The sequence below is a fragment of the Necator americanus genome, chromosome III (assembly GCF_031761385.1).
Source record: "Necator americanus strain Aroian chromosome III, whole genome shotgun sequence".
Taxonomy (NCBI): Eukaryota; Metazoa; Nematoda; class Chromadorea; order Rhabditida; family Ancylostomatidae; genus Necator; species Necator americanus.
The window spans coordinates 35,768,802-35,790,527 of NC_087373.1; the positions used below are offsets into that span (position 1 = coordinate 35,768,802).

At 39.9% G+C, this 21,726-nt stretch overlaps 2 protein-coding genes across 6 annotated transcripts; both read left to right on the forward strand.

The window, feature by feature from the left end:
• Positions 1-6,956: 6,956 nt before the first annotated feature.
• Positions 6,957-7,923, forward strand: RB195_012029 (uncharacterized protein; the record flags this gene model as incomplete). The annotated part of the gene is made up of 2 exons (XM_013453351.2): positions 6,957-7,359; positions 7,424-7,923. The coding sequence occupies 2 exons, from the start codon at positions 6,957-6,959 to the stop codon at positions 7,921-7,923; spliced, it is 903 nt and encodes a 300-aa protein (XP_013308805.2).
• A 3,739-nt stretch (positions 7,924-11,662) lies between these two features.
• RB195_012030 (uncharacterized protein) lies at positions 11,663-21,237 on the forward strand (the record flags this gene model as incomplete). Of its 5 annotated transcripts, XM_064193701.1 has the most annotated exons (32): positions 11,663-11,689; positions 11,917-12,022; positions 12,246-12,307; positions 12,509-12,718; positions 12,777-12,900; positions 13,502-13,611; positions 13,971-14,102; positions 14,635-14,721; positions 14,794-14,859; positions 15,043-15,084; positions 15,205-15,280; positions 15,360-15,481; positions 15,830-15,961; positions 16,023-16,223; positions 16,301-16,471; positions 16,533-16,622; positions 16,686-16,850; positions 16,922-17,065; positions 17,452-17,581; positions 17,645-17,835; positions 17,897-18,004; positions 18,305-18,396; positions 18,686-18,783; positions 18,870-18,961; positions 19,046-19,126; positions 19,637-19,702; positions 19,807-19,830; positions 20,043-20,218; positions 20,324-20,410; positions 20,535-20,604; positions 20,865-21,025; positions 21,126-21,237. In XM_064193701.1, 32 exons carry the CDS (start codon positions 11,663-11,665, stop codon positions 21,235-21,237), a joined length of 3,555 nt encoding a protein of 1,184 aa, XP_064051281.1. The 5 variants fall into 5 exon arrangements, with proteins under 5 accessions (XP_064051281.1, XP_064051282.1, XP_064051283.1 ...); XM_064193699.1 differs by lacking the exons at positions 11,663-11,689; positions 11,917-12,022; positions 12,246-12,307; ... (1 more) ...; positions 12,777-12,900; positions 13,502-13,611 and adding an exon at positions 13,845-13,916; XM_064193702.1 differs by lacking the exons at positions 11,663-11,689; positions 11,917-12,022; positions 12,246-12,307; ... (2 more) ...; positions 13,502-13,611; positions 19,807-19,830 and adding an exon at positions 13,845-13,916.
• Positions 21,238-21,726: the final 489 nt, after the last annotated feature.

Genomic DNA, 21,726 nt, shown 5'->3' on the forward strand with positions numbered 1-21,726 from the left:
TCAAGGTGATCAAGGTGACTGCTACTTCTTATTGATCGGTGAAAACGAGCGGAGCGAACACCAAAATAAGCCTGAAGTCCGGCTTTGGCCGGACTGTTCAGGCTGGTAATATAATAATAAAATTTGGATAACGAATTTGGAACACTTGAATTTACCTACGTACTAATTTCTAAGATCTTTAGACCTCTCCTACAAAATTTTTGAAATAACCGCCTTATAGTATTTTTTTACTGTGCCGGAAGTAAGCGACAAGCGAATAAAACGTATGGGTAGCGTAGCGTTGTAGTATAAACTCGTGAAACGCGAAGTGCTCGAAAATCATGCTTGTTTTCTTTTTTCTCTCAAAAGAAAAAAAAGAAAACCGCTATATTATATATGTATATACTAAAAACCGGCTGAAATGTATTATAGAGTAAAAATATTTGTAAAAACTTATATTATTAATACTTTATATTATTACTATACTACTATTTTTTATACTACTAATTATATTATAGAGTAGAAATATTTCTAAAATAAACGACAAGAAGCCCCTATTTTGTAAGAAATTCACTATGTTCTCTATAAAAAACGTCAAAAACGACTCTTTACTTTTCAAAAAAAAATTAAACTAAGTTGAAACTCAACAAATGACTCTGTAATCGCTCTCAAATGACTTCTGCCCTTATTTATGAAGTGTGTTATCATGTACAGAAGAAAAGAGCAAGAAATTTTGTGGAAAAAAATCAACAGGTCAACTGGAGACAGTGAGTAGATAGATAGATAGATATTAGTGTATATTAGCAAAAAAAAAAGGTACGCTAGCCAGAAACAAAAATGTAAAAATAGTTAGAATGCTGCCTTAGAGGCTGTAGGGAATAATAATTCTGACTAGAATACGTAGCCAAAGATCAACTCGAATCAAATTCCAAGAAAACTGAACAATTAGTCAAGTCACTGAACCACTGGAAGCTATTTTCTGCTTCGCTTCGTCAAAGTAAATTTCTTGAAGCAGAAATCAAATCAACTCGTAGGAAAAAAGTTTTCTGGATGGAAACTTTTCGAGAAAAGAAGCTGAAATAAACGGGTTCTAGCGATTATCCTGAGCGAATCAAGGGCTGAGCTCGCAGCAAGGTACCACGTCTACTACATCGGGAATAACAAAAATATGGATCATCGCTGGCGGACCAGAAAATGCTCCCTAGCCTGATCAGATAAACACCAACCGGGACAGAGATCATTTCTCGCTGTAGTCATTTATCATCTGTGTATTTATAAATGAATGCATGTGTAGATGATAAATTACCGTCGGGAAGGAAGCAATTGATGAGATTAATGGAAAGGAACGGAAAACCGCAATAGAAAACACCCAATCAGGTAGTAACATTCCGCAAAAGAAGGGACTATACTAAAATGTTGTTTAGCATCAACCAAGTCATTTATTTGAAAAAAAGAAAATGAATAAAGAGAATAAAAAGTTAAAGAGAGAATGTAACTTACCATAGAACTAACGATGTTGGAATCTTTCCAGAAACAGATATGGTTAAGGATGTAGATTGCGAGTATCAGCGTGATGACGCTCAATTCCCCCTAGTCGCCGTGAAAAAAAAAACAGCGTGAGAAACAGCCTTCTTGTGCGAATCTTCCTACGAGGCATCTCATAACGCCACCGCCACACACCCTGCCGTCCCCTCAGCAGTTGATTCATTGGTTCACTTGAAATTGACCGCGGAACTCCTATGGACTATGGTCCGCTCGCTCGCAGACGCGGCGCGGGTACAGAGGCGGTGCGTTATGAGGCGTCTCGTAGGAAAATTCGCACAGGAATCCCGTTTCCCTACCCCCTCCCCCTTCCCACCGGTTTTTCGAGAGAATTGAGGTGGTTGAGCGTTACCGTGCTCACAGTCGGAATTTATATCCCATTTTTCCTGGAGGAATCCGAACACCGTCAATTTTGTGGTATGCTGCTTTTAAATGTTGGGTTTGCGATCCAACGACTTAGTCAGAGTCACGGCTCTTGTTTTAATTCAAGCAGCGTTGATCAGAAATGACAATTAGGAAAATAGCCAGTCAAATAAAGAAAATCTGATTAGAGTTCTAGCCGAATACTGTACAGTATGAGGAAAACGATCCCAATGTGAACATTCATGTGCACTAATGATGAATTTTCTATAGATTTCCTATAAGTTAAACTAAAGTAACATTATGGGGCATTTTCTCTATTTGTCGAATGAGATAAGGTTATAAAACAGCCTATCGATTGATGGCTGGCTACAGTTCAGCGAAGTGGGTGGAAACCGAGATCTCTGATTGGTCTCCTTGTCATCAAGTCAGGAATCACTGAAACAGATCACTGTAACCAGAACACGACTGTGCAAAGGATGTACGAAATTGTTGTGAGCTTTGTCCTACCATTTCCTTGTTTACGAGACACATATGGTTGTTTACAAATAAATAAATCTGAACATGTTAGATCGATGTACACGAGTTCTTAGTCATTGAGAATAGGAAACAGAGAAAACAGGAAGGATTCCATAAAATTCGCTCAGTTTACCGTTTTCCTCTTCTTTTCCACACCCAACGAAAACGGGACGCGCTAGGGTGTAAAAATAGGCCCTTCTTTTCTACGAGTTGGGACCCTCTTGCAAGTTTTTGCATTATTTCAACTCTAAACTGCAGGTAAATAACATTCCTACGAACTACGAAACAACTACAGATAAATGAGACCTTTCCACAGAAGGAAAAATTCTTCTCCTTGACTTCGCTCAAAAATAGGTCGTGAGAATAAAGCTGTTCTGCGATATATGAGGGGTACTGTAGTGATTTGTTTAGGAGAGATGTGTTTATTTATTCACTTATTTATAACTCACAAAAGCGCCTACCAAACTGAATAGTGGTAACCTCAGAATCGTGAGAAGTGGTGCAGTAAATGCAGGCATAAATCAACAACCAATATTTGCGCCATTCCATTCCGTCGTCACCAAATGATGAAAAAAAAACAAAGGTGTCGACAATTTTTACGGTTGCCCGGTTAGGTGTTGTTTAACTGCTCAAAGTTATGTTGTTTGAACGTGATTTTATTTATTTATTTATTTATTTATTTATTTATTTATTTATTCACATACACCAATGGTGCACCAGAAAAGAAGGATAAATAAGGAACACACTTTGTCTGATTCAGAGAATCTCACGAACAAAAAGGAATTACAAACTTGACTAAAACCGGAACCCAATTTATTGCCAGAGAAGACTGGCGCTGTCTTTTTTTGTGGCGGATTACGAGTCCAACATGTAAAACTTGTCGTTCTTCTACTCCAGAAGGTGAAGAATCCTCTTGTGACATCTACTATCCTATCCAGATCGCTTACCATTGGTCCAGTTATCGAAACATCAGGGTTCGGACAGCTGAAATTAGCCCAAGGCATAAGGAGCACGTTGGAACTAGAGGCGAATCTGACGGGGGACCTTAAGCAAGAGGGTTCACCAACTTTCGTAATCCTCAAACGACTGACCACCACAATCTAGGGAACAATCTAGACAAGCGGCAGTCAAAACCAAACCTGCTGAAAGATGCGGAACTTAGCAAGAGGAGATTGTTTCCAAGTAATTGAGGGAGGAGGTAACATGACGGAACAAATTAATGAGAGATTTAACCAAAAGATATCAGTACCCTCGTTAGCGAATGAGCTTCAGTGACCAGAATAGACTTCATATGTCGGAAGAAGGGAAATTTGTATTGCTGTTTCATTTTTTTTAAACTGTAATTTCCCTTGTACATTAATATGCCTGTTAATCAAGAGTGGCACCAATCAATAGCGCTTGAATCAACTGCGTATCCAGCAGGTTTTTGCTTTGTCTCAAGGGCGGCACACCACGGAATTGACGACGTTGAGGTCTCTAATGGATAGTGTAGTGCTGAGGGTATAGATTACGAGCATGGAGGTGGCCACGCTCCATTCCCCCTAAATGTCCTGAAAAAACGGCATGGGAAACCACCCTCTTTGTGTACGTTTCCCCCTACGAGACACGTTAGGACGCGCAATCTTTGTATACGCGCCGCGTCCACCAGCGAGAAGATGACAATCGATCAGGACCTTTCGCGATTAGCTAGCTCAAGTGAAAACAACGAATACGCTGCTGAGGAAAGGCTCGTTCGTGAACGCATCGCGTATACAAGGATAGCTCGTACTAACGTATCTCGTAGGAATAAACGCTCGACGAAGCCGCTTCCCACACCGTTTTTTAGAACGATTATGGAGAACTGAGCTCAACTATAATTATACTCGTAATCTACACCCGAACCCTATATTGCTCATGAAACGACATCGTCAATCTCGGTGGTAAGCTGCTTTTAAGAGAGAACGCATTTTAACAAAAGCTACTACGACCGCGGAGGTAGCAATCAGCAGAGCTTTTATGTTCTCAGCGATTTTGTGGATTTTCCAACGTTTCGCCTGGATAGGGAACTTTCACAAAGGTTAAGACTTTTTTCAAAGAAAAATCATATAAGCTGAAACATGAGTATCGAACTTTTACGGTAAAGAACTCTTGACACTTGAGTCTCTAGTCCAAAAAAAGAATTTAACACCCGAACAAAAACAAGAAAAACTTTAAAAAACAGAAATTTTTAGCAACAATTTCAACAAAAATTTGAAAAAAAAAACAATACTAAGCACGAGAAAAACTTTTAAGTGGTGCAAAAATAAAAAAAAATAATAAATAATAATAAAAATAATGATAATGAATATATTCTTTTTTATTCTCCCATCGACAAAACAAAAAAATCACAGAATTTGTCTCCTCTAGTTATACGCACTCTTTATAAGGAAGTACTCTCCCTAGCTAAGTATGCTGAAATTCCTATAAATTTTCTATAAATTCTTATTCCTTATAAATGAAATACATTTGCAAAGAAATATATAAGAATTCCCACGTTGAAGGACTGTTTGAAATGGAAACACACGGAACACAAAGCTATAGAAATTGAGAAAAAAAAATCGCCGCTAGCAGCTTTCCCATGCATTTCGACAGATCCTATAAATCCTGGACTATGGAACAGCGGTTTTCACTGTGTAACGCTGATAGAAATAAACAAATCCCCAGCTGTTGATGAGAGAAATCCGAAATTCGATACGTGAATGTTGTGAAGGAAATCGAACACAGCTTTCTTCGTAAGTCGTAAACAAGTAAATAAACAATTACTTCTTGGCAAGTCTCTGGAGAAATTAAGAAGAACGGGGATTAATGGATGTAGTGAAGAGGAAGCAAAACCGCCTACGGGTGGAGCAGAGGTCAAGGACAAAGACAGAACTACTTTACCGAATAGTAAAGTACGTTTTTTTTTACTAGATAAAAAAAGTTAACTCAGAGAATAGCCATAAAGAAAGATAAGAATAAAGAAAACAAAATTAAGAAAATAGCCATAGACAAAAAAACAAAGAAAAAGCACCTTTTCGATGCAAGTTTTAGTAATACTGTGATGAAGTATAAAAATTTGCTTACCAAATTGAAGGCATCCGTTAAAGAGAATTTTTTAAAGAAAATTCTAAAAATAATGTACAGTACGGGATTCTATAGACAAAAAGCAATTCTAAAGCACCAACAATTAAAGGATTAATGAAATTCAGAACCAAATCAAAAAAACAGTATCAACGAAGTGACTAGTATAGGATAAACTAAAAGTTCCACAGAATTCAAAGCAATCATCTTTCTTCCTGAGAAAAGTATTTTAGGGAAGACCGAAAAAAAAACATAACAAAGGAAAACTCTTCTATGGGAGAGAAAAAGGAGAAAATTCTAGGAAATTTCTATTTTCTGCGCTCCTCAGCATGTCATCACGTAAAATTAGTATACTTTTTATTACGCAAGTATGTTACACTGTATATATACGCGAAAATGTTACATGGGTAGGTTGTGCTCAAAGTGAGCACTCCGAATCTCCTCATTATATCGGTTATAGTTCAACGGTGCTCGTACACGTTCAATGAGGAAAATTCACGAATAATTCTAATTTGAATGCACAAAAGTTCGAAATTTTTCTATACGAAGGATTCTATACATAGTTTCCTGCCTATACTAATACTTTTCTATGGAATACATAGGATCTTTCTTGTTTTGCTCCTCTTCAATAAATTGATAGAATCAAGAAACTTGTGATATTTCCAAAAATTCGGGAATCTTTCAGCAAAAAAAAAAAAAATATCTATAATGACCTACTCTCTTTTACGGTTACCCACGAACGAATGATTACCATACATATAATTCAGGAATCTTCAAAAAAGATCAGCAAAAAAATCCAAAAGCGCGGAAAAAAATCTCTGTAGGGACATACTCTCTTTACAGGTACCCATATATTTTTGATTACCATACATATTTATCTTCGAAAAAGGTAGTTCAAATGTTTTCAGAAATTGGATCAGCTGAAAACACGGGGCTCATAGCTCAGGCAGAACTCGTCCAAAATACCCGTACCTCTCTTCCTTGAAAGCCAGAAATTTCCTTTTAAGGATTTTTTACAACCCAACCATACTACTCCTCAAGGACGACTATTTTTGCTCTGAGGAAGAGAAAACCATCAAAATTGAGGCCCCATCGTTTGGCTGTCCTCGTTTTTCTGTTAAATCTACTTCAGAGCTGGGATTATGGCGTAAACATTCTCCAAGTCCTCTCTTCTTGAAACCTCGGCATTTGATAGTGTATTTATGTTTTCTTGGAGGGGAAAGAGCCGAGATTATGGCGTAAACATTGTTTCTTTCGAGAAAGTACCTCGGATTTATTAACATTCCACGACGACCATTGAATGCTTCAATCTTCTACAAGCGGAAAAAAATATCCAGTTTTATCAGGTGAACAACAAAAGTGCATTGGGGGGTGACCGATTTTTTTCACATCTCACTGAGCGATTTCTCGCTTTCTCAATGGATCGAAGCAGCGTATTTAAGTTCCACGCAGCCATCTAGAGCTGTTCATTCCTAACGATGACCACCTACGGCTACATAGGCGCCAGTGTTTGTCTTCTAGGTGTCTTTGGTGCTCTGTACGGCATATTTCACATTGTTAAAGACATCTCTTCCCTCCGAGATGAGATCACTGGAGGTATGGGCGAGTTCCGTTTGATGGTCGATGACACTTGGGAACGACTTCTGGTACTTCAAAGTCCCACTGGAGAATCAGCTCATTCTATGCCTAGCCTCTTTCGTGCAAAACGTGCCATCAAATCGGATGTATGTCATTGTTCTGTGTCTTCGATCGGATGCCCTGCGGGACCACCAGGACCACCTGGACGACCAGGTTTACGAGGACACGAAGGAGCTCCAGGGATAGACGGGAAACCTGGCGCCCCCGGAGTTAGCCTCGCCTTCACCTATGAGATTCCTGGTGGTAAGTTTTCATGGCAAACAGAAAATCCATAAAAATTGAAGTCACTATAGCCGGCCATTTTCAGGATGTATAATCTGTCCGACGGGACCACCAGGACCGCCAGGAGCTGAAGGCTTACCTGGTGAGCAGGGATTCCCAGGTGCCATCGGAGTATGTGGTCCACCTGGAGAAGATGGCCAGCCCGGACAACCAGGAGAACAAGGCGAGCAAGGAGCGCGGGGATTGTCCGGGTTTGACGGGGCCCCCGGTCCTGATGGACAGCCTGGTTTCGCTCACTTCCCAAGTGCTCCTGGACAACCAGGCGAGCCGGGATGGGCCGGCCCTCCTGGTCAACCTGGTAAGGCCGGGGAAGCAGGCTCACCGGGTGCCGCCGGTCTCCCAGGTCCACCTGGTATTCCTGGACACCAAGGACATGACGGAAATCCTGGGCTACCAGGATTGATGGGTCGTGCTGGTGAACCAGGTCTCGATGCTCACTATTGTAATTGTCCTGAACGACGTAAGAAGACTGACGATGTTGCTGTGGAGGATAACCCTTACCGCAGGAAACACATTCGTCTTTAGACAATCAGTTTAGACTATTAGTTGTCTGTCTTGAACGTTTACCATGATTCAATTACTCACAATGATCTTTTACAAGAATTAAAAAACATCCGAAACATGCAAACTTTATAAACTGGGCAGTGGGATTTTTTTCTATATTGAATAAAGCACATTTTACGGCGAGTTCTTAAAGCTGGATGTTGTAAAAATTGGGATATTATGGTGAATAAAAAGGGGATTATACGCTATTCTAATCACGACATCATAAATCCACAATAGAAATTCGGGACCAACTATACGTTCTTCGTTTTTAACGTTTTCAAATTGACCAAACTGTTTATCTATGGGGATCGTATGCGCAAAATTTGACAATGGCAGCGACATTTGATGAAGGAAAACCCAACAGGCTACGATTATATTATCTTTGAAATAATGTAATTAACTTTGTACTAAATTTCAAGTTAACTTACTTAACGAAGACGAGCGAAATCGTGAACTCCCTTTCAGTTTATCAACAATAACGGTGCTGACTGATTTTTCTCGTACCCAAAGGAGGGACATTACTGAATTTGTTCATTATCCACTCAAGGAAAGCATCGAATGGGATTCCGAGATCCTAGAAAAGATTCAAGAAAATCGCTTTTGGTTTCAAAAAAAAAAAAAGAAGATTATCAAGACATTTTTCATTCAATACAAGTACACAGGAAAAAGTATTCTGAAAAAAATAAACAATAGGAAAAAATACTTTAAAAAAGTGAACATAAAGAATACTAACATAATCGCACCTCACAGCTACAACCGTTACAAATGAATCTCTTTCGACAGTCGTCATCATCGGAGTTCTCCTGAAACCAAAAAAAAAAGTGTCAGTGAAGATGTCACAAAGGCCGTATGGGATTTTTGCACCATGTAAAGAGAATGCGGAAATTTTTGCTTGAGAAGTGTAGTAGAGTCAAGACGACATGAAGCACGGTGCAATTGCGTAAGCGGCTGCACTCGAAGCGTCGCGGTGGACAAAGCGGTTGGAATCGATGTCGGCACCATGCTCCGTGTCGTTTCGTCCCGACTATACCACCTCGATTCAAACGGTAGCTCGACCGCACCGCTTCGAGGGCAGCCGCTTACGCAACTGCACCTTCTTTCATGTTTCTTGACTCTACTATAAATGCTCAAGAAAGTTCGAGCAGATTAACATTTAAAAATAGTGAAACCAGTAACAGTAACAGCAGTAGTAAACATTCTTATTGTCCCTTTCCGCCTTCCTTTTATTTCGGATGACAAGAGCAAGGCGGTGCGAGCAAGCTTACGACAGGTGGTCTGCAAGACTCGGTGAGAGTAGTGGACATACCACATGCGAACCTGAAGAAGCAGTTAGTCCGCAATCATGCCTATGACAAACTTTGCGAGACACCGAACTGCGTCGCATGTCCGAATGGAAGGCGAGAGGACTGCGTGGTATCGGGAGTTATCTATCTGAGCACCTGTCAACTATGTGGGCTGAGTACATTGGCGAAACGGGAAGAGCACTATGCGCTCGGGTCCAGGTCCAGCTAGATGGGCTTGTAAAATCAAAATCGCTGACCCCTTTAGGTGCTCATCGCAGACAACTCATGACGACACCCCTTTCAAGATATCAGTCAAGATCTTAGTCATGGTACGCGAATCCGACGTTTTGGCGCGGAAAACATTGGAAGCATTCTACATAACAGTCATAACTAAAACAATGAATCGTAAGGAAGAATGCATCCCTGTGACCAACGAGCTGGCGCCGTATCAAGACCTCTGCTGATTTTGACCTACAGATGCAAGGGGAATCGTTATTAGTTACAATTAGCGCCACTAAAACCACCGGCCGGTCCGCAACCTAACGTCGCAACTTTGCTGCTGTCGAGATGAATGCTATTGCGGTCTACTTCTCTGACGTTGTCCTTGAGCAATCTCTTTGCTAAGTCATATTTTGTGCTGTGAGGAGGCGTATGAGGGGACAGATTATTCACGTCTTGGATTTTTCTAAAAAAGGCGATGACAGAAACGTTAGCCAAATTAATAATCAATAACGATTTTGATTCTGCTCAAACAAAGTACTGTACGGTTTATATTACCGTTCTGCTGACAGCACTTGATGAGCACTGAAGTGGAGTTCTCATCCATACAGCTGGAAATTACGCGCTCTAACTCAACCACCCGCGCCGAGTCAGGAGCGGCACATCGGGGCCACGAGAGGTAGGCGGGTCAAATCCAGCCGGTTGGGATCCACCGCACCGCTTCGAGCGCACCCGCTTACGCAACTGCATTATGCTTCATGTCGTTTTGACCCTACTGTACTTCCCTATGATGGTGCATAATCCGGCACTCTACCACACCTCCACTTCTCATATCTTTTCTTCCAAAAAGTGTGACAAGAAAGTCTGAAGTTCTTGAATGAGCGCTACAGTAATCGCACAATCCGTACAAAAATATCGAAAACCATAGGAAAACGCACAGAAAATAAGGGGAACGCAATTAAAATAAGGGAAATGAATAGAATAAACAATAAGAATACGAGAACAAGAGAAAGTTGGGGGAGTCAAAGGTGAAACGTCAACAAATAGATAAATAATCAAAAGTTTCCAGAGATTGGACATCTTCATCTTTCTCAGAGCGTAGACCACTCAAACAATATGGAACTCGTCCAGAGTTTGACCTCCGATATGAAGATCACATCCTTCTGACCGCACCACCGTCTGACCGTACAACTATAATCAAAGTAAGTAAATTAATTAAAGTGTACAAGAAGAGAAAACAAATTGAAAAAGGAAGTTGATTACTAGGAAAATTACATATTTGAAAAAAAAAAGAAAAGAAGCACAATGGTGAAAATAAACCGACTAATACACGAGAATAAAGTGCTAATTGATTTTCTCAGCAGTAATTACCATAGATTTCTATTGGAACTCTACCAGAAATTAAAATACACCGAAAACGCAATCGGGAGAGCAAAATGAGCAGCATTATCTTCCATATTCCTCCATGGAAGAAATTCAAGTATTTGACAATATTTGATTTTTTTTTTTACCAATCCCCTGCCACCTTAAACCCCTAAAACGCTAACAGTTGTACCCCAAAAACCAAGGATACTATCCTACTATCAAATTTTTGACCGGTGAATTATTGTAACTCATTTAATGCTTAGCTTATTCCTTCTGAATTTACAACAATGGATATCTTCCAGACGTTTCTGCACCTAAGAACATTTCTCGGTTCATTATTCTGGTGAAACCTAAGCTGTTGTTACTTCCTACTGTTAGCTGTTGTAGAAAAAACATAACAATATCGACATCGTGATCTTCTCGGGTCACTGAGGATTTCCCGAAACCTCAAAAATTTCCTCGCATAAGATCCCACGGCGACAAATCCCCCGCATGTAATTACGTGCTCTATCGGCGAACCGGCCCACCGAATTTTCGCCACGCCCGACGTCACGGCGTCACGCGCGAATAAACAAATTTTGAATTGTGCGTTATGAAACAGCTGTTGACCTGAAAATTTTGATTTACTGATAAGTAGTGCCCTTCGTGGTGGTGAGATACGGTAGCAGGTCCTGTTCTTTTAGACCTCATTCCTCATTTTTGTTGGATCTGATCGTTTCCTATGTGACGTTTGTTTTTCCCGCCATCTTCTCCTTGCTCTTGATTTTATCTATGTTCTAGTGATCACAGTTCACACGAGTTCAAATCACAATCCACAGTTAAGCCCTGTAAGTATAGTTTGAATTTCAATCATGGAATCTGTGGACGAGAGTGCTGAGGTTAGTTTCTGGATATAAACTCAATTAGATCATCATATTTAAAGCATTAATCAATCAAAAAAGAATTCTCTTCCTTTCAAATCAAATATACTTCTAATAGATACTCTACACATATGATTTTATGCAGTTTCAACGTTGAAGTTCCCATTTATGTTTACTAATTAGTTTTCATTTGATTTGCTCGTAGTTCACTGTTAGCAATATTTTCAATGCAATTATGAGTTTAGCGAATTATGGAACGAGTACGACAGAGAAATATGGAGTTGAGCGCTTCGATGGAACATGAGAATGAGAACGACTCGATGAAGGCTGAATTCTCTGCGAAATCTGGAGGTAAGGTTGTGCAGCTATGTTGTTACGTCACTGATTTCATTTCCGATGTACAGTCTTGAAATCGAACATTTCTTCCTGAAACCTAGGTCTTTATTAAAGAAATATGTAGCACAAGTTTGTTTTCTGTACCAGCGGTTTGTTTTTCGTGATTTGGAGCTAAGATTTCTTTGCTTCAAAAATGATTTTAATGTTTTTTTTTCTTTGTATTTCAAATTATTTTCAGACAAATCCGTAGATAAGGAGTCAAAGAATTCATTCAATGAGATGCCAGTGGACGTTCCTTCGGTAGGTTTCAATGTTTTCTATTTTTTTTTGGTACAAATTTAGCTTCTTAACCTGTTTTCTATTTTTCGGTATTGATTTGGGATTTTCCTTCATTCGCATTACTTCGACTGTCACATTCATTCATCACCGTATCTAACCTTCTGGACTTTTTCATGCTTGTTGTTCGCCACAGCGGTCGTAAGTTACCACACTCACTCATAGGCATCGCCGTTGAAAAACAAAACAAACAACGTCACATCCGATGTTTCCACTTCACCATCGAAGACGCCCTCGTCAAGGATGAAATCGCGATTCTCAGAGCTTGCCGCCGAGTATGAACAATTTGAAATTGATCAAAACTGGCATCATCCCGGATCTAAGCCGAAAGAAGCGTATATGAAAGGAGTGTCACCTCGGCTTAGCATGGGAGAGGTAGGATATAATTGTGTGTGCTAAATAGTCGGAATTACGTCTTTGGTGTATATTGTAGACAAGACCTTCCGTATTGTGTACTCCGGCTGGGATGGCACAACTGAAAACATCCAGCACAGCAAAGTCTCCGTCTAGTAAAGAGTCTTCACCACTGAAGCCTGTTTCAATAACATGCAATAAAAGTGAGTTTCTGTTTTCTTTCAGATTTGAGGGAAGAATTCTTTAGTATCGTGAAGTTACTGCATCAAAGAAAAAACTGAAGTTGCCGAAGTTTTGCACTCGACCTGCTTTAAAGGCATCACCCCACGAATCTGAGGTGGTACGGATTTCAGGTGGAGTATTCTTACAAGGGATAGTAGATTATGAAGAGGAAACTTAATTGCCGTAAAAAACGGCCCGGAAGATGCGGCGCCGCACAAGGCTGGTGCGCTTCAGTCGAACTCCTTGTAGAATATAATGCGCGAGAACGCCCGAAGCCGTATCTTTTTTAACGGCAATTAGGAAGGAATTGACGGAATCACCCCTCTCTCCATAATCTACTATCCCGTATTCGAATACTCCACCTGAAATCCGTACCAGCTCAGATTCGTGGAGTGATGCCTTTAATAAGATGCCATCGCACAGATGCGCTAGTGGAGACTCACTTGCTTTTCACTTCCTAGGCAGATAGGCAGATAGCTCACATTCCATTCACGCCTCTAATCAGCTGCTCCTCTATCGCATATGACTAATACAACCAGTAATGAATTCTAATACATGAACGATGGATTTGTTCGATTTCAGCGCCACAGAAGTTTGAACCGGTTAAAGAGGACCAACGGCGTATACATTTTGCGCATCCAATTTCCGACACTCATGTAATGACAGACGAGTCTTCGTTGTGTTCTACAGTGGTAAGTTAAACGTTATTTGTTTCTCACTAGTAGAAATTGTTTTTGACGTTAAGAAGTTTATTTACCACGGAATTATTCTGCTCGCCAATTCTCTTTTCTTGAATGTTTTCTTTGTTAGCTTACTCGCATGTTATCCTTATCTCCTCTAACAAGCTATCACATGCCGACCAGTTTGCTTCTATTAATTTATGCTATAACTACTGATCGGTGGCCTTATTTTCTCCGTTAACTACATGTCTTCTTCTACTACTACTACCTCGTCTAGTTCGTCCAGTTCTAAGCGTTTTTATCGTTATATAACCATTGTGAGTTCTGTCATAGTTCTTACTTGTTTATGAATTCTTGGGAGTCCTTTGCAGAACACGACTGACGAGAGTACAATCTTAGCCGGGGCTCCTCCAATCCCTGCAGTGAGAGTTTTCTTCAAGAGTAAAAACGGAGAAGTGGACTTATCAAGTGATGAATATGGGGCTCATACATTTACTAAAAAGGTTCGTATACTAACTGAAACACACTTAAGTGAGGTCAAGAGACAAACAAAAGCGGAAGAACTCCAAGAATAGTGAATTTCGCGCTGAACACAATGCGAGAATTGCTGGGTCAGTATTTTTCACATAGAGCGCGATAACTCAGCATTCTACGTTTGCCTGAGCCCTCAATTCATTGTCAAGAAATATGTTTCTACGTGTACCGTACCTTCCTTCATCTATATTACTTGCTCGAGCTAATAAACATAAGCGCAAAATATTTTGTAGTGTCTGAATGTTTTATGCGCTGTATGATTGTGTAACCTCTAGCTTTACCGTTACATTTTGAGGTTACTGTTCCGAACAAAAAATTCGTCAGTACTTTATCACAAGCTCTTAGTCGCATCCGAACCTTACAGAACAAAAGATTTAGTCTCGTATGCCAATAATTAACTGCTAAAACAATATAGTTAATTGATTTTTATTTGAATTCAACTCCAAACACTAGAGAATGAGATTTAAAAAAATGATGGCTTAGTAGCATCTAATGTTTCAGACAACGAAATCGGGGTCCATCAAGGAAAAGGAAGAACAAGTGGATCTTTCAAGCGATGAGTATGGGGCGCATACATTCCTTAAAAAGGTACTAAATATTAGGAATGACCAATGTGATTACCGGATATTGCACTCCGGATGTGAACGAGAGTGGCTTTAGAAAACTCCACCAAGAGCAAAGTCTTCTTCTACGTCCTCGATTAATATGATATCGCCAAAACCATTTGTGAGTGGTAATGTCGTGGTTATGCATGTTTGAACTTTAGTTCCGGAATTTTTACCCTCTTTATATGTCCTAACTGCATGTTGGTGTTTTTTAAAGTGTTTTCTCCAAATGTGAAAAGTTCTTTTTTTTTGTTTGAATGCAGCAATTGTATTAATCCGCTTACTTATTCGCTTTCGGGTTTAGAGTCATAGTGCCAGTCAAACACATTTTTCACCGGTGCATTTTGTGAGTTCCATGCTTTGTATCCCGCTTTTTTTTGTCATTACAAAGGTGTTTGGTGTTTGATAAGCAAGTTTTCTGCAAGTGTTGAACCCACTTTGGCATGTTGATGTTTTTTTTAAACAGAACCCCGTCACAACATCGTCGCCAAATTTTGAGGTGCGAACAATTACCATGGATACGAAAATGACTGCAGAGATTCGTGAGTTTTCATCTTCATATGACAAATTTCTGCTTGTGATAGTGTTTAGAACTTCTGATGCTGAAAGACCTTATTTCAGCTATATCTGAGGTGAAACTGAGACCAACCGAAACTCGAAAGGACTTTATGGACGAGTTGGAAGCTCGTGCGAAAACTGCTAGTACTCCAGAAGCTACTACTCCCATGTCAGCGTCGTGGAAGGTATTTTGTTAGGGAAATCCAGCTGCTTAGTTTCCACAACTCCAGTTCGTGCCCAGAATATACAGAGGGTCTGGAACAAAGCTAGGCATTATATAAACAATTTTGTGACAAAAAAAAAATGTTGGACACATTTGAGAACCATTGTGTCGAGTGCCTTAATTGGAAGAAATAGATGAATGAGTTTTTTTACGTAGTAGAGTTTGGGATAAACCTAATGTATCTCTTCTTGTATCTTTCTTCAAATTTTGGATTCATACAGGATTCAAGACAGTTTTCCGGTTGTTTAGACATTCTCATTGTGGGTATTTTGGTAAATATGTGTCATCACTGAAAATGTTTTTTTTACAGAGTGTAGCTGATGAGAAGGAAAACACATTTACAAAACAAATGTCTCCCATTCGAACCGCTGTTATGGAGTCAGCTAAGGCGAAAAAGATTGCTCAACAGCTTGAAGAGAAGTTAAAAACCACCCAAGCTAAGGTAGATCATCTTTTTCCTACAACTGTTATTGATTCAGAACAAAATTAGTGCTGGTTTCAAGATCCCAACCCCAACACCTATCGCCACCATTTCGACAACAACTATCACTCATACCGCACCAATCACTCCAACTACCCCTAGAGTTCAGACACAGTGGCGTGGTAGTCAGGATACGGCCGTAGTTGTGGGCTCTACTCCAGGTGTACCAACTCAACCTGATGTCCGCGCAAGTATAGTGAAGAACTTGAAGACTCGTTGGGAGGTGAGAAAACAATTTCGAAGCGAATTTAAACTGGATAGTGATGTCTAGCTTGTTGATCTATATGTGATACATTTCAGTTTTCATCTATAACTGGAACTCCTATTCACCCTGATGAAACTGAAGATGAAATCCTAAAAGCAGCGATCCGCATGCGTGATACAGCAATTCCGCGAAAGTTTGACCAAAAACCAAAGAATCCGCAACCGTATCTAGCTACAAAGGTTGCGCAGCAAATTAAGCAAAATGAGGTAATTTTCCTCATGTTATTTCATATGGAGTGTTAGGGGGAATTAACTGATGTTTTTACAGAAGCGTTCTCCAACATGCTCACCGCTCTCTAAAAGTCCTCGTTACGCTGATGAGTCGGATGAAAATGATGATCTAAGAACAGCGCACCAAGTAACTTAATTTTACAAAGATTATTTCTGTATTTCTTTTTTTTGTTTAAAAATGTTTTCCTAGGTTAAGTCAACAACAAGACACGGATACTCACCCTACAAATCTCCCGCCATCAAGATGTCACCGAAAAGAAAATCGCCTAAAGTCAACATCACGTCGCAAAAGTCACCAATACATCTTCAGCATCCAGACACAGCTGAAGAAGCGAATCTCTTTGGGGATGATGAGGTGAGATATCTTATCTTCCGCAATTGTATTGAAAGATGTGCTCCAGAAATGAGAGCTTCACATCATTCCAGGAATCGGGTGATGAAGTCAACGCGTCGCATAACGTTTCGCATTTGATTGATCAGGCTTTCGAATTCATGGAGTACACACCAAATAAATGCACTGGCGTAACACCTACGAAGATTCCAGAAGGGTTAGCACCGACTGCCGAAGAGGTAAGATTATAGAAGGCATATTTTCTTGTTATTGCGAGTATGATTCCTTTTTCTGTTGACTCAATATGCCCAAAAATTAGAATGAATTGGTTTTGTTCGTTATTCAATTAATTCTTACAATTTCTTCTTTCGCCCGATATTCCGTTCTTTCCCCGTCTACGATCTCCTATCCGAGTCTACATGTGTAGCTTCTTATCAGGGATAGTACTATTACTATACTTAAATAGTACTATTTTTATACTACGCCAAGTAAGAATAACTTTTGTATCGATTGATTCCTCCTCCTCACTTTCCACTCCTCGAAAAGTAAGACGAAGGTCGCTTTGTTTGAAGTCTTCATAGTGTCTAATATTTCCACCTATCATATTAATGTTGAACCCACTCAGGAAATGTTTTCACCAATGAAGCAAGTCTCCAGCCCATTGCCTGTGCCACCTGAGAAGCCGAAGCAAGATCCAGTGTTTATTCCATCTGAAAGTCAGGCAAATGTTGAATGTGAAGGCGATACAAGCAAAGGTGATAACAGTAGGAATTTGTTGCGTACTGTAGAAGGTTGAGGTTGTAGTGATAATTATTTAGGATCTCTTCTTCCGTATACAGTATCGTTTTATCGTAAACGAATGAGAGAAATGCGTTCTGCGGATGCTGGTGTTGAGAAGATTGACTTGACCACTGATATTTCAACCGTACCTCAACAGATGATTATTGGTGGTGGTGGAGGTACTTACAGTAATGAAGAAGAAAGTAAGAAAGCCAGAGCGGAGAGGAAGGTAATGAAGGATTCACATCCTCTTCTGCTATAATTGCAACATGAGTGATATGTGATCTAAGGCTGCTATGGAACGTGAGGTTTCTGTGCAACAGCAAAGAATAGCACAGGCCATGCAAGCATTACGGTACTGCAGGGAGCGCACGGAATTCCGCGGAAGTCGTGAAGAGGTATACTGAAATATAGAAACTTGGACTTTTTTAAACATTGGATTAAACGAAATTTAGCTAACATCATTTTTGATCACAGTTTAAACCACGCTGTTTAGTACTTTTTCCCATTTTATTATCACACTTGTTTTTTCATGTCAATTCCTTTTTTTAAATACAAAAGATTTATTGTTTTCTTCCCATTCTGTTTTAACTTGTGTTGTTCATTTGTTCCCATCTTTTATCCTTCCGTTGCCGGTAATCTGTCAATTTCGTGCCTGTCAACTGTTTCTGTAGTATCTATTGTCTGACTTTTTCAAGGTTGATGCTCAACGTGCACTTTTAATAGCTACCGAGACACGACGCGCACTACTGTTTGAGATCGATCGTCTTAATCGTGGGGAGTTGAAGGGGTTTGTTTTTATCGTTGGTTTTTATTCCTGCTATTTGAGTGTGGGTATTATTTGTAAGATTCGAGAGAACATCCTGACTGAGATTGACGGGAAATGTATCTGATTCTCTTTCCGTCCATTTTTTTCTGCTGTATTTGGATGAGCAACAAGTCAAGTTGATAGAATTATTACCGTATTAGCGATTTCGCATTAGTATGTTGCATCCTTTTGATAGTGAAGGATCCTAGAACATAAAACTTATTTCTACCATTTAGAGCACCTTATTAAATGGGACCATTTTAAATTTCAGAGCACCGGGGCCACATGGAACACTTACTATTAGCAACATTACGATATTTTTGGATCGCGAGTTTGTTAACACTCAAATCAACTACGCGTCACACAAAGGTGGGATAGTTTGCTGAAGTGTGTATTGTTAGATGACTGAATATTTTTGTCCAGCAGGAACTTCAAATGAGTAGTTTTCGCTTTAGATGATATCTACTACTTCATTGTACTTCTTCGATATGGTTGTGATGTTCAGCATACTTCATTGGTTACTAGCGATGAAGGAATAAGAAAGAAGGTGACTATAAAGTTGCTCATGCTGCTTTGAGTCTTTTTTCCAACCATTTGGCCATGCTTTAGTCCACCAATACATTATTTTAAGGGTCTTCTTGAATTCAATTACTATCTAACGCTAAAGGACCTACCACCTGACTTCGTATGCGCCTTGGAAGTCTATGGACTTGTTAGTATATTTTTGCTGTTATTTTTTATTTCTTGTGGTTATTCACCATTCTTATACCAACACTATTATTTTCCTGACTCTATTTTTGCTTATGGTTAAAGGCATCAACCCACGAATCTGAGGTAGTACGGATTTTAAGTGGAGTATTTGTATACGGAATAGTAGATTATGGAGAGAGGGGTGATTCCGTCCATTTCTTCCTAATTGCCGTAAAAAACGGCCCGGAAGATGCGGCGCGTGCACAAGGCTGGCGCTCTAGTCGAACTCCTTGTAGAAAATAGTGCGTCAAAACGCCCGAAGCCGTATCTTCCGGGCCGTTTTTTACGGCAATTAGGAGGAAATGGACGGAATCACCCTCCTCTCCATAATCTTCTATCCCGTATATGAATACTCAACCTGAAATCCGTACCACCTCAGATTCGTGGAGTGATACCTTTAGCAGTTCAAATCATTTTAATCTTTGTTTTTAATACGATTAAAAATAAGTTTCGAAAACTTAAACTCTTCCAGAGAACGAAACGGGAGCACATTTCGCATGAAGTGAAGTATCGACTTGGGGGAACCTTGGGTAAAAAGGTAAGGCTAAATCAAGATTCCCAGGCTTTGTAGGGATCGTATAATTTACCAACATTTCAATGTTGCTTCAACGTTTTTCTCATTATAAAATGTGGTGGTTACAGGTGAAGCAGGTCTTCCTGGAAATTGTAAGCTATTTTTCTTTAATATAGTTCTTTTCAATTGCTAAGAATTTTGGTGACAATTCGAGTGTAGATCATATTTCAAACGTCTATGAGCTCTACGATACCACTACTAGAATCAAAGGACACGTTTATTGTCCGATTGGTCGATAGTATTTATGAACAATGTTGATTTCAAATTTGCAATCGAGTACTTGAAGCTATAATGTAGTTTTTAGCAGCGCTCGAAGATAGCGACACTAAAGACGTCGCTGGGAGGTCCGTCAGCTGTAGTTGAACCAGCATTTCAATTGGTTGGCAGGCTCACTATTGACATTGACACGCACTCTCGAAAACTGACGCTGCAAGATGTGATGTCGCCACTGGAAGGTTCAGTAGTTGTGAAAATGAAGAAGTGAGTCTTTCGAATTAGAAAAAAGTGACAGAAACAAATTCGGTATTTCTGCTTAACCAGTAGAACAGAATGCGCGTTTCAAGGTTTTAAATCTTTGATATCTAGACATGCCACGGATAAGAGCCGAACGATTCATCGCGGGTTTCTGTCGATGTACCAGCGTACTAGAGATGGCTTGGGAACCTGGACAAGGTTTGTGTGCGCTCGCTCAGTTACTGTTTCCTTACCATTCATCTGTTTTGCTCAACAAGTAGTTCAGGCAAATTACTGTCAGTTCAGGGGGGTAAATTCTTGCTAAATGTCTCTAAAATTTCAGATATTGGTGTGTACTAGAGTGCGGAGAGATGAGATTCTGGCGCAGTCCCGATGAAGAAAGAGATGGGAAGGTTAGTACTGTATCAAACTTACTTTTACTTTTTCACCGATATCTTCCAATGCTGGACAGAGCTTGTTCGAAGATACCACTACCTTTCTAAAAATCCGCAGTTTGAACAGTTTTTTTCATCTTGGGTTAATTCCCCATTATCTCTTATGTTTTGTTGAAGCGCGCATCAGAAAAGTAGCCTAGTAGAAAATGAGCGATATCAAAAAAGAAAAGAGGGAAAAAATGAACCCAGGTGTGCTTTTTTAATTCGGTAAATTGCAGCAGTGGCTAGTGCTTCTCGATCTTCAAACGTGTGCAGGCGACGGCGCCTCAACCGTTAATGAGGTGTGCCCGTATCCGAATTCCTTCCACATAGACGTTTGGGTACCGAAAGAAGGCGGTGCTCGACAGTCGAACGGTAAACCCGAGATGGAAAAATTGCGGTGAGTTAGTTATAAACATGAGTGATATAGATGACTTTGACATCTCTGTAATGAATGACATGGCCTCTTTTTCTTCTGCCTTAAAAAAAAATTCTTGCAGAGTGATGCTAGCTGCGGATACGAAAGCCTACCTGGATAGTTGGATGGAGATTATCAACCAAACGGCGCGTCACGTTCTAATGTGGGATCGGCCTTCATTTGTGCCTAAGTGATTCGGAGATTTCTAACATTTTTATGCCTTGGTTTTCACCCGCAGAGGCTATGATTAAATTCGATGATAAGTAATTTGGGGTGACAGATGCCAGTTATGTGCGTCTAACTACTACCAGTTTTACGACTCATCACCACCATGTTGCATGTTATTTAATCATAAGTATTGCTCCAACATAGTGCTACAAATTGGTCTACAGAGGATTTATACAGTATAACGTGTGAGTAGTGGTGCAAGGTAATGTTAAACATTTCTTGACTGATGCACCTTGCCTAAGTTGTTCCATCGCTCTTTTCTTTGCGCATGTAGTCATTTATTTCCATTTTTTTCTGACATCTTCTCCATTCTCGTAATCATTCCTATCCCTTTTCTTTCTGTCCACAGTCGTACCATTGCCGTGACCGGTGCGGTAGTGCACAGCTAAGTTTCGATCATGTTTCGAACGGTTTTTGATCGATTTTAATAAGAATGATATCATATTGTCCGATCT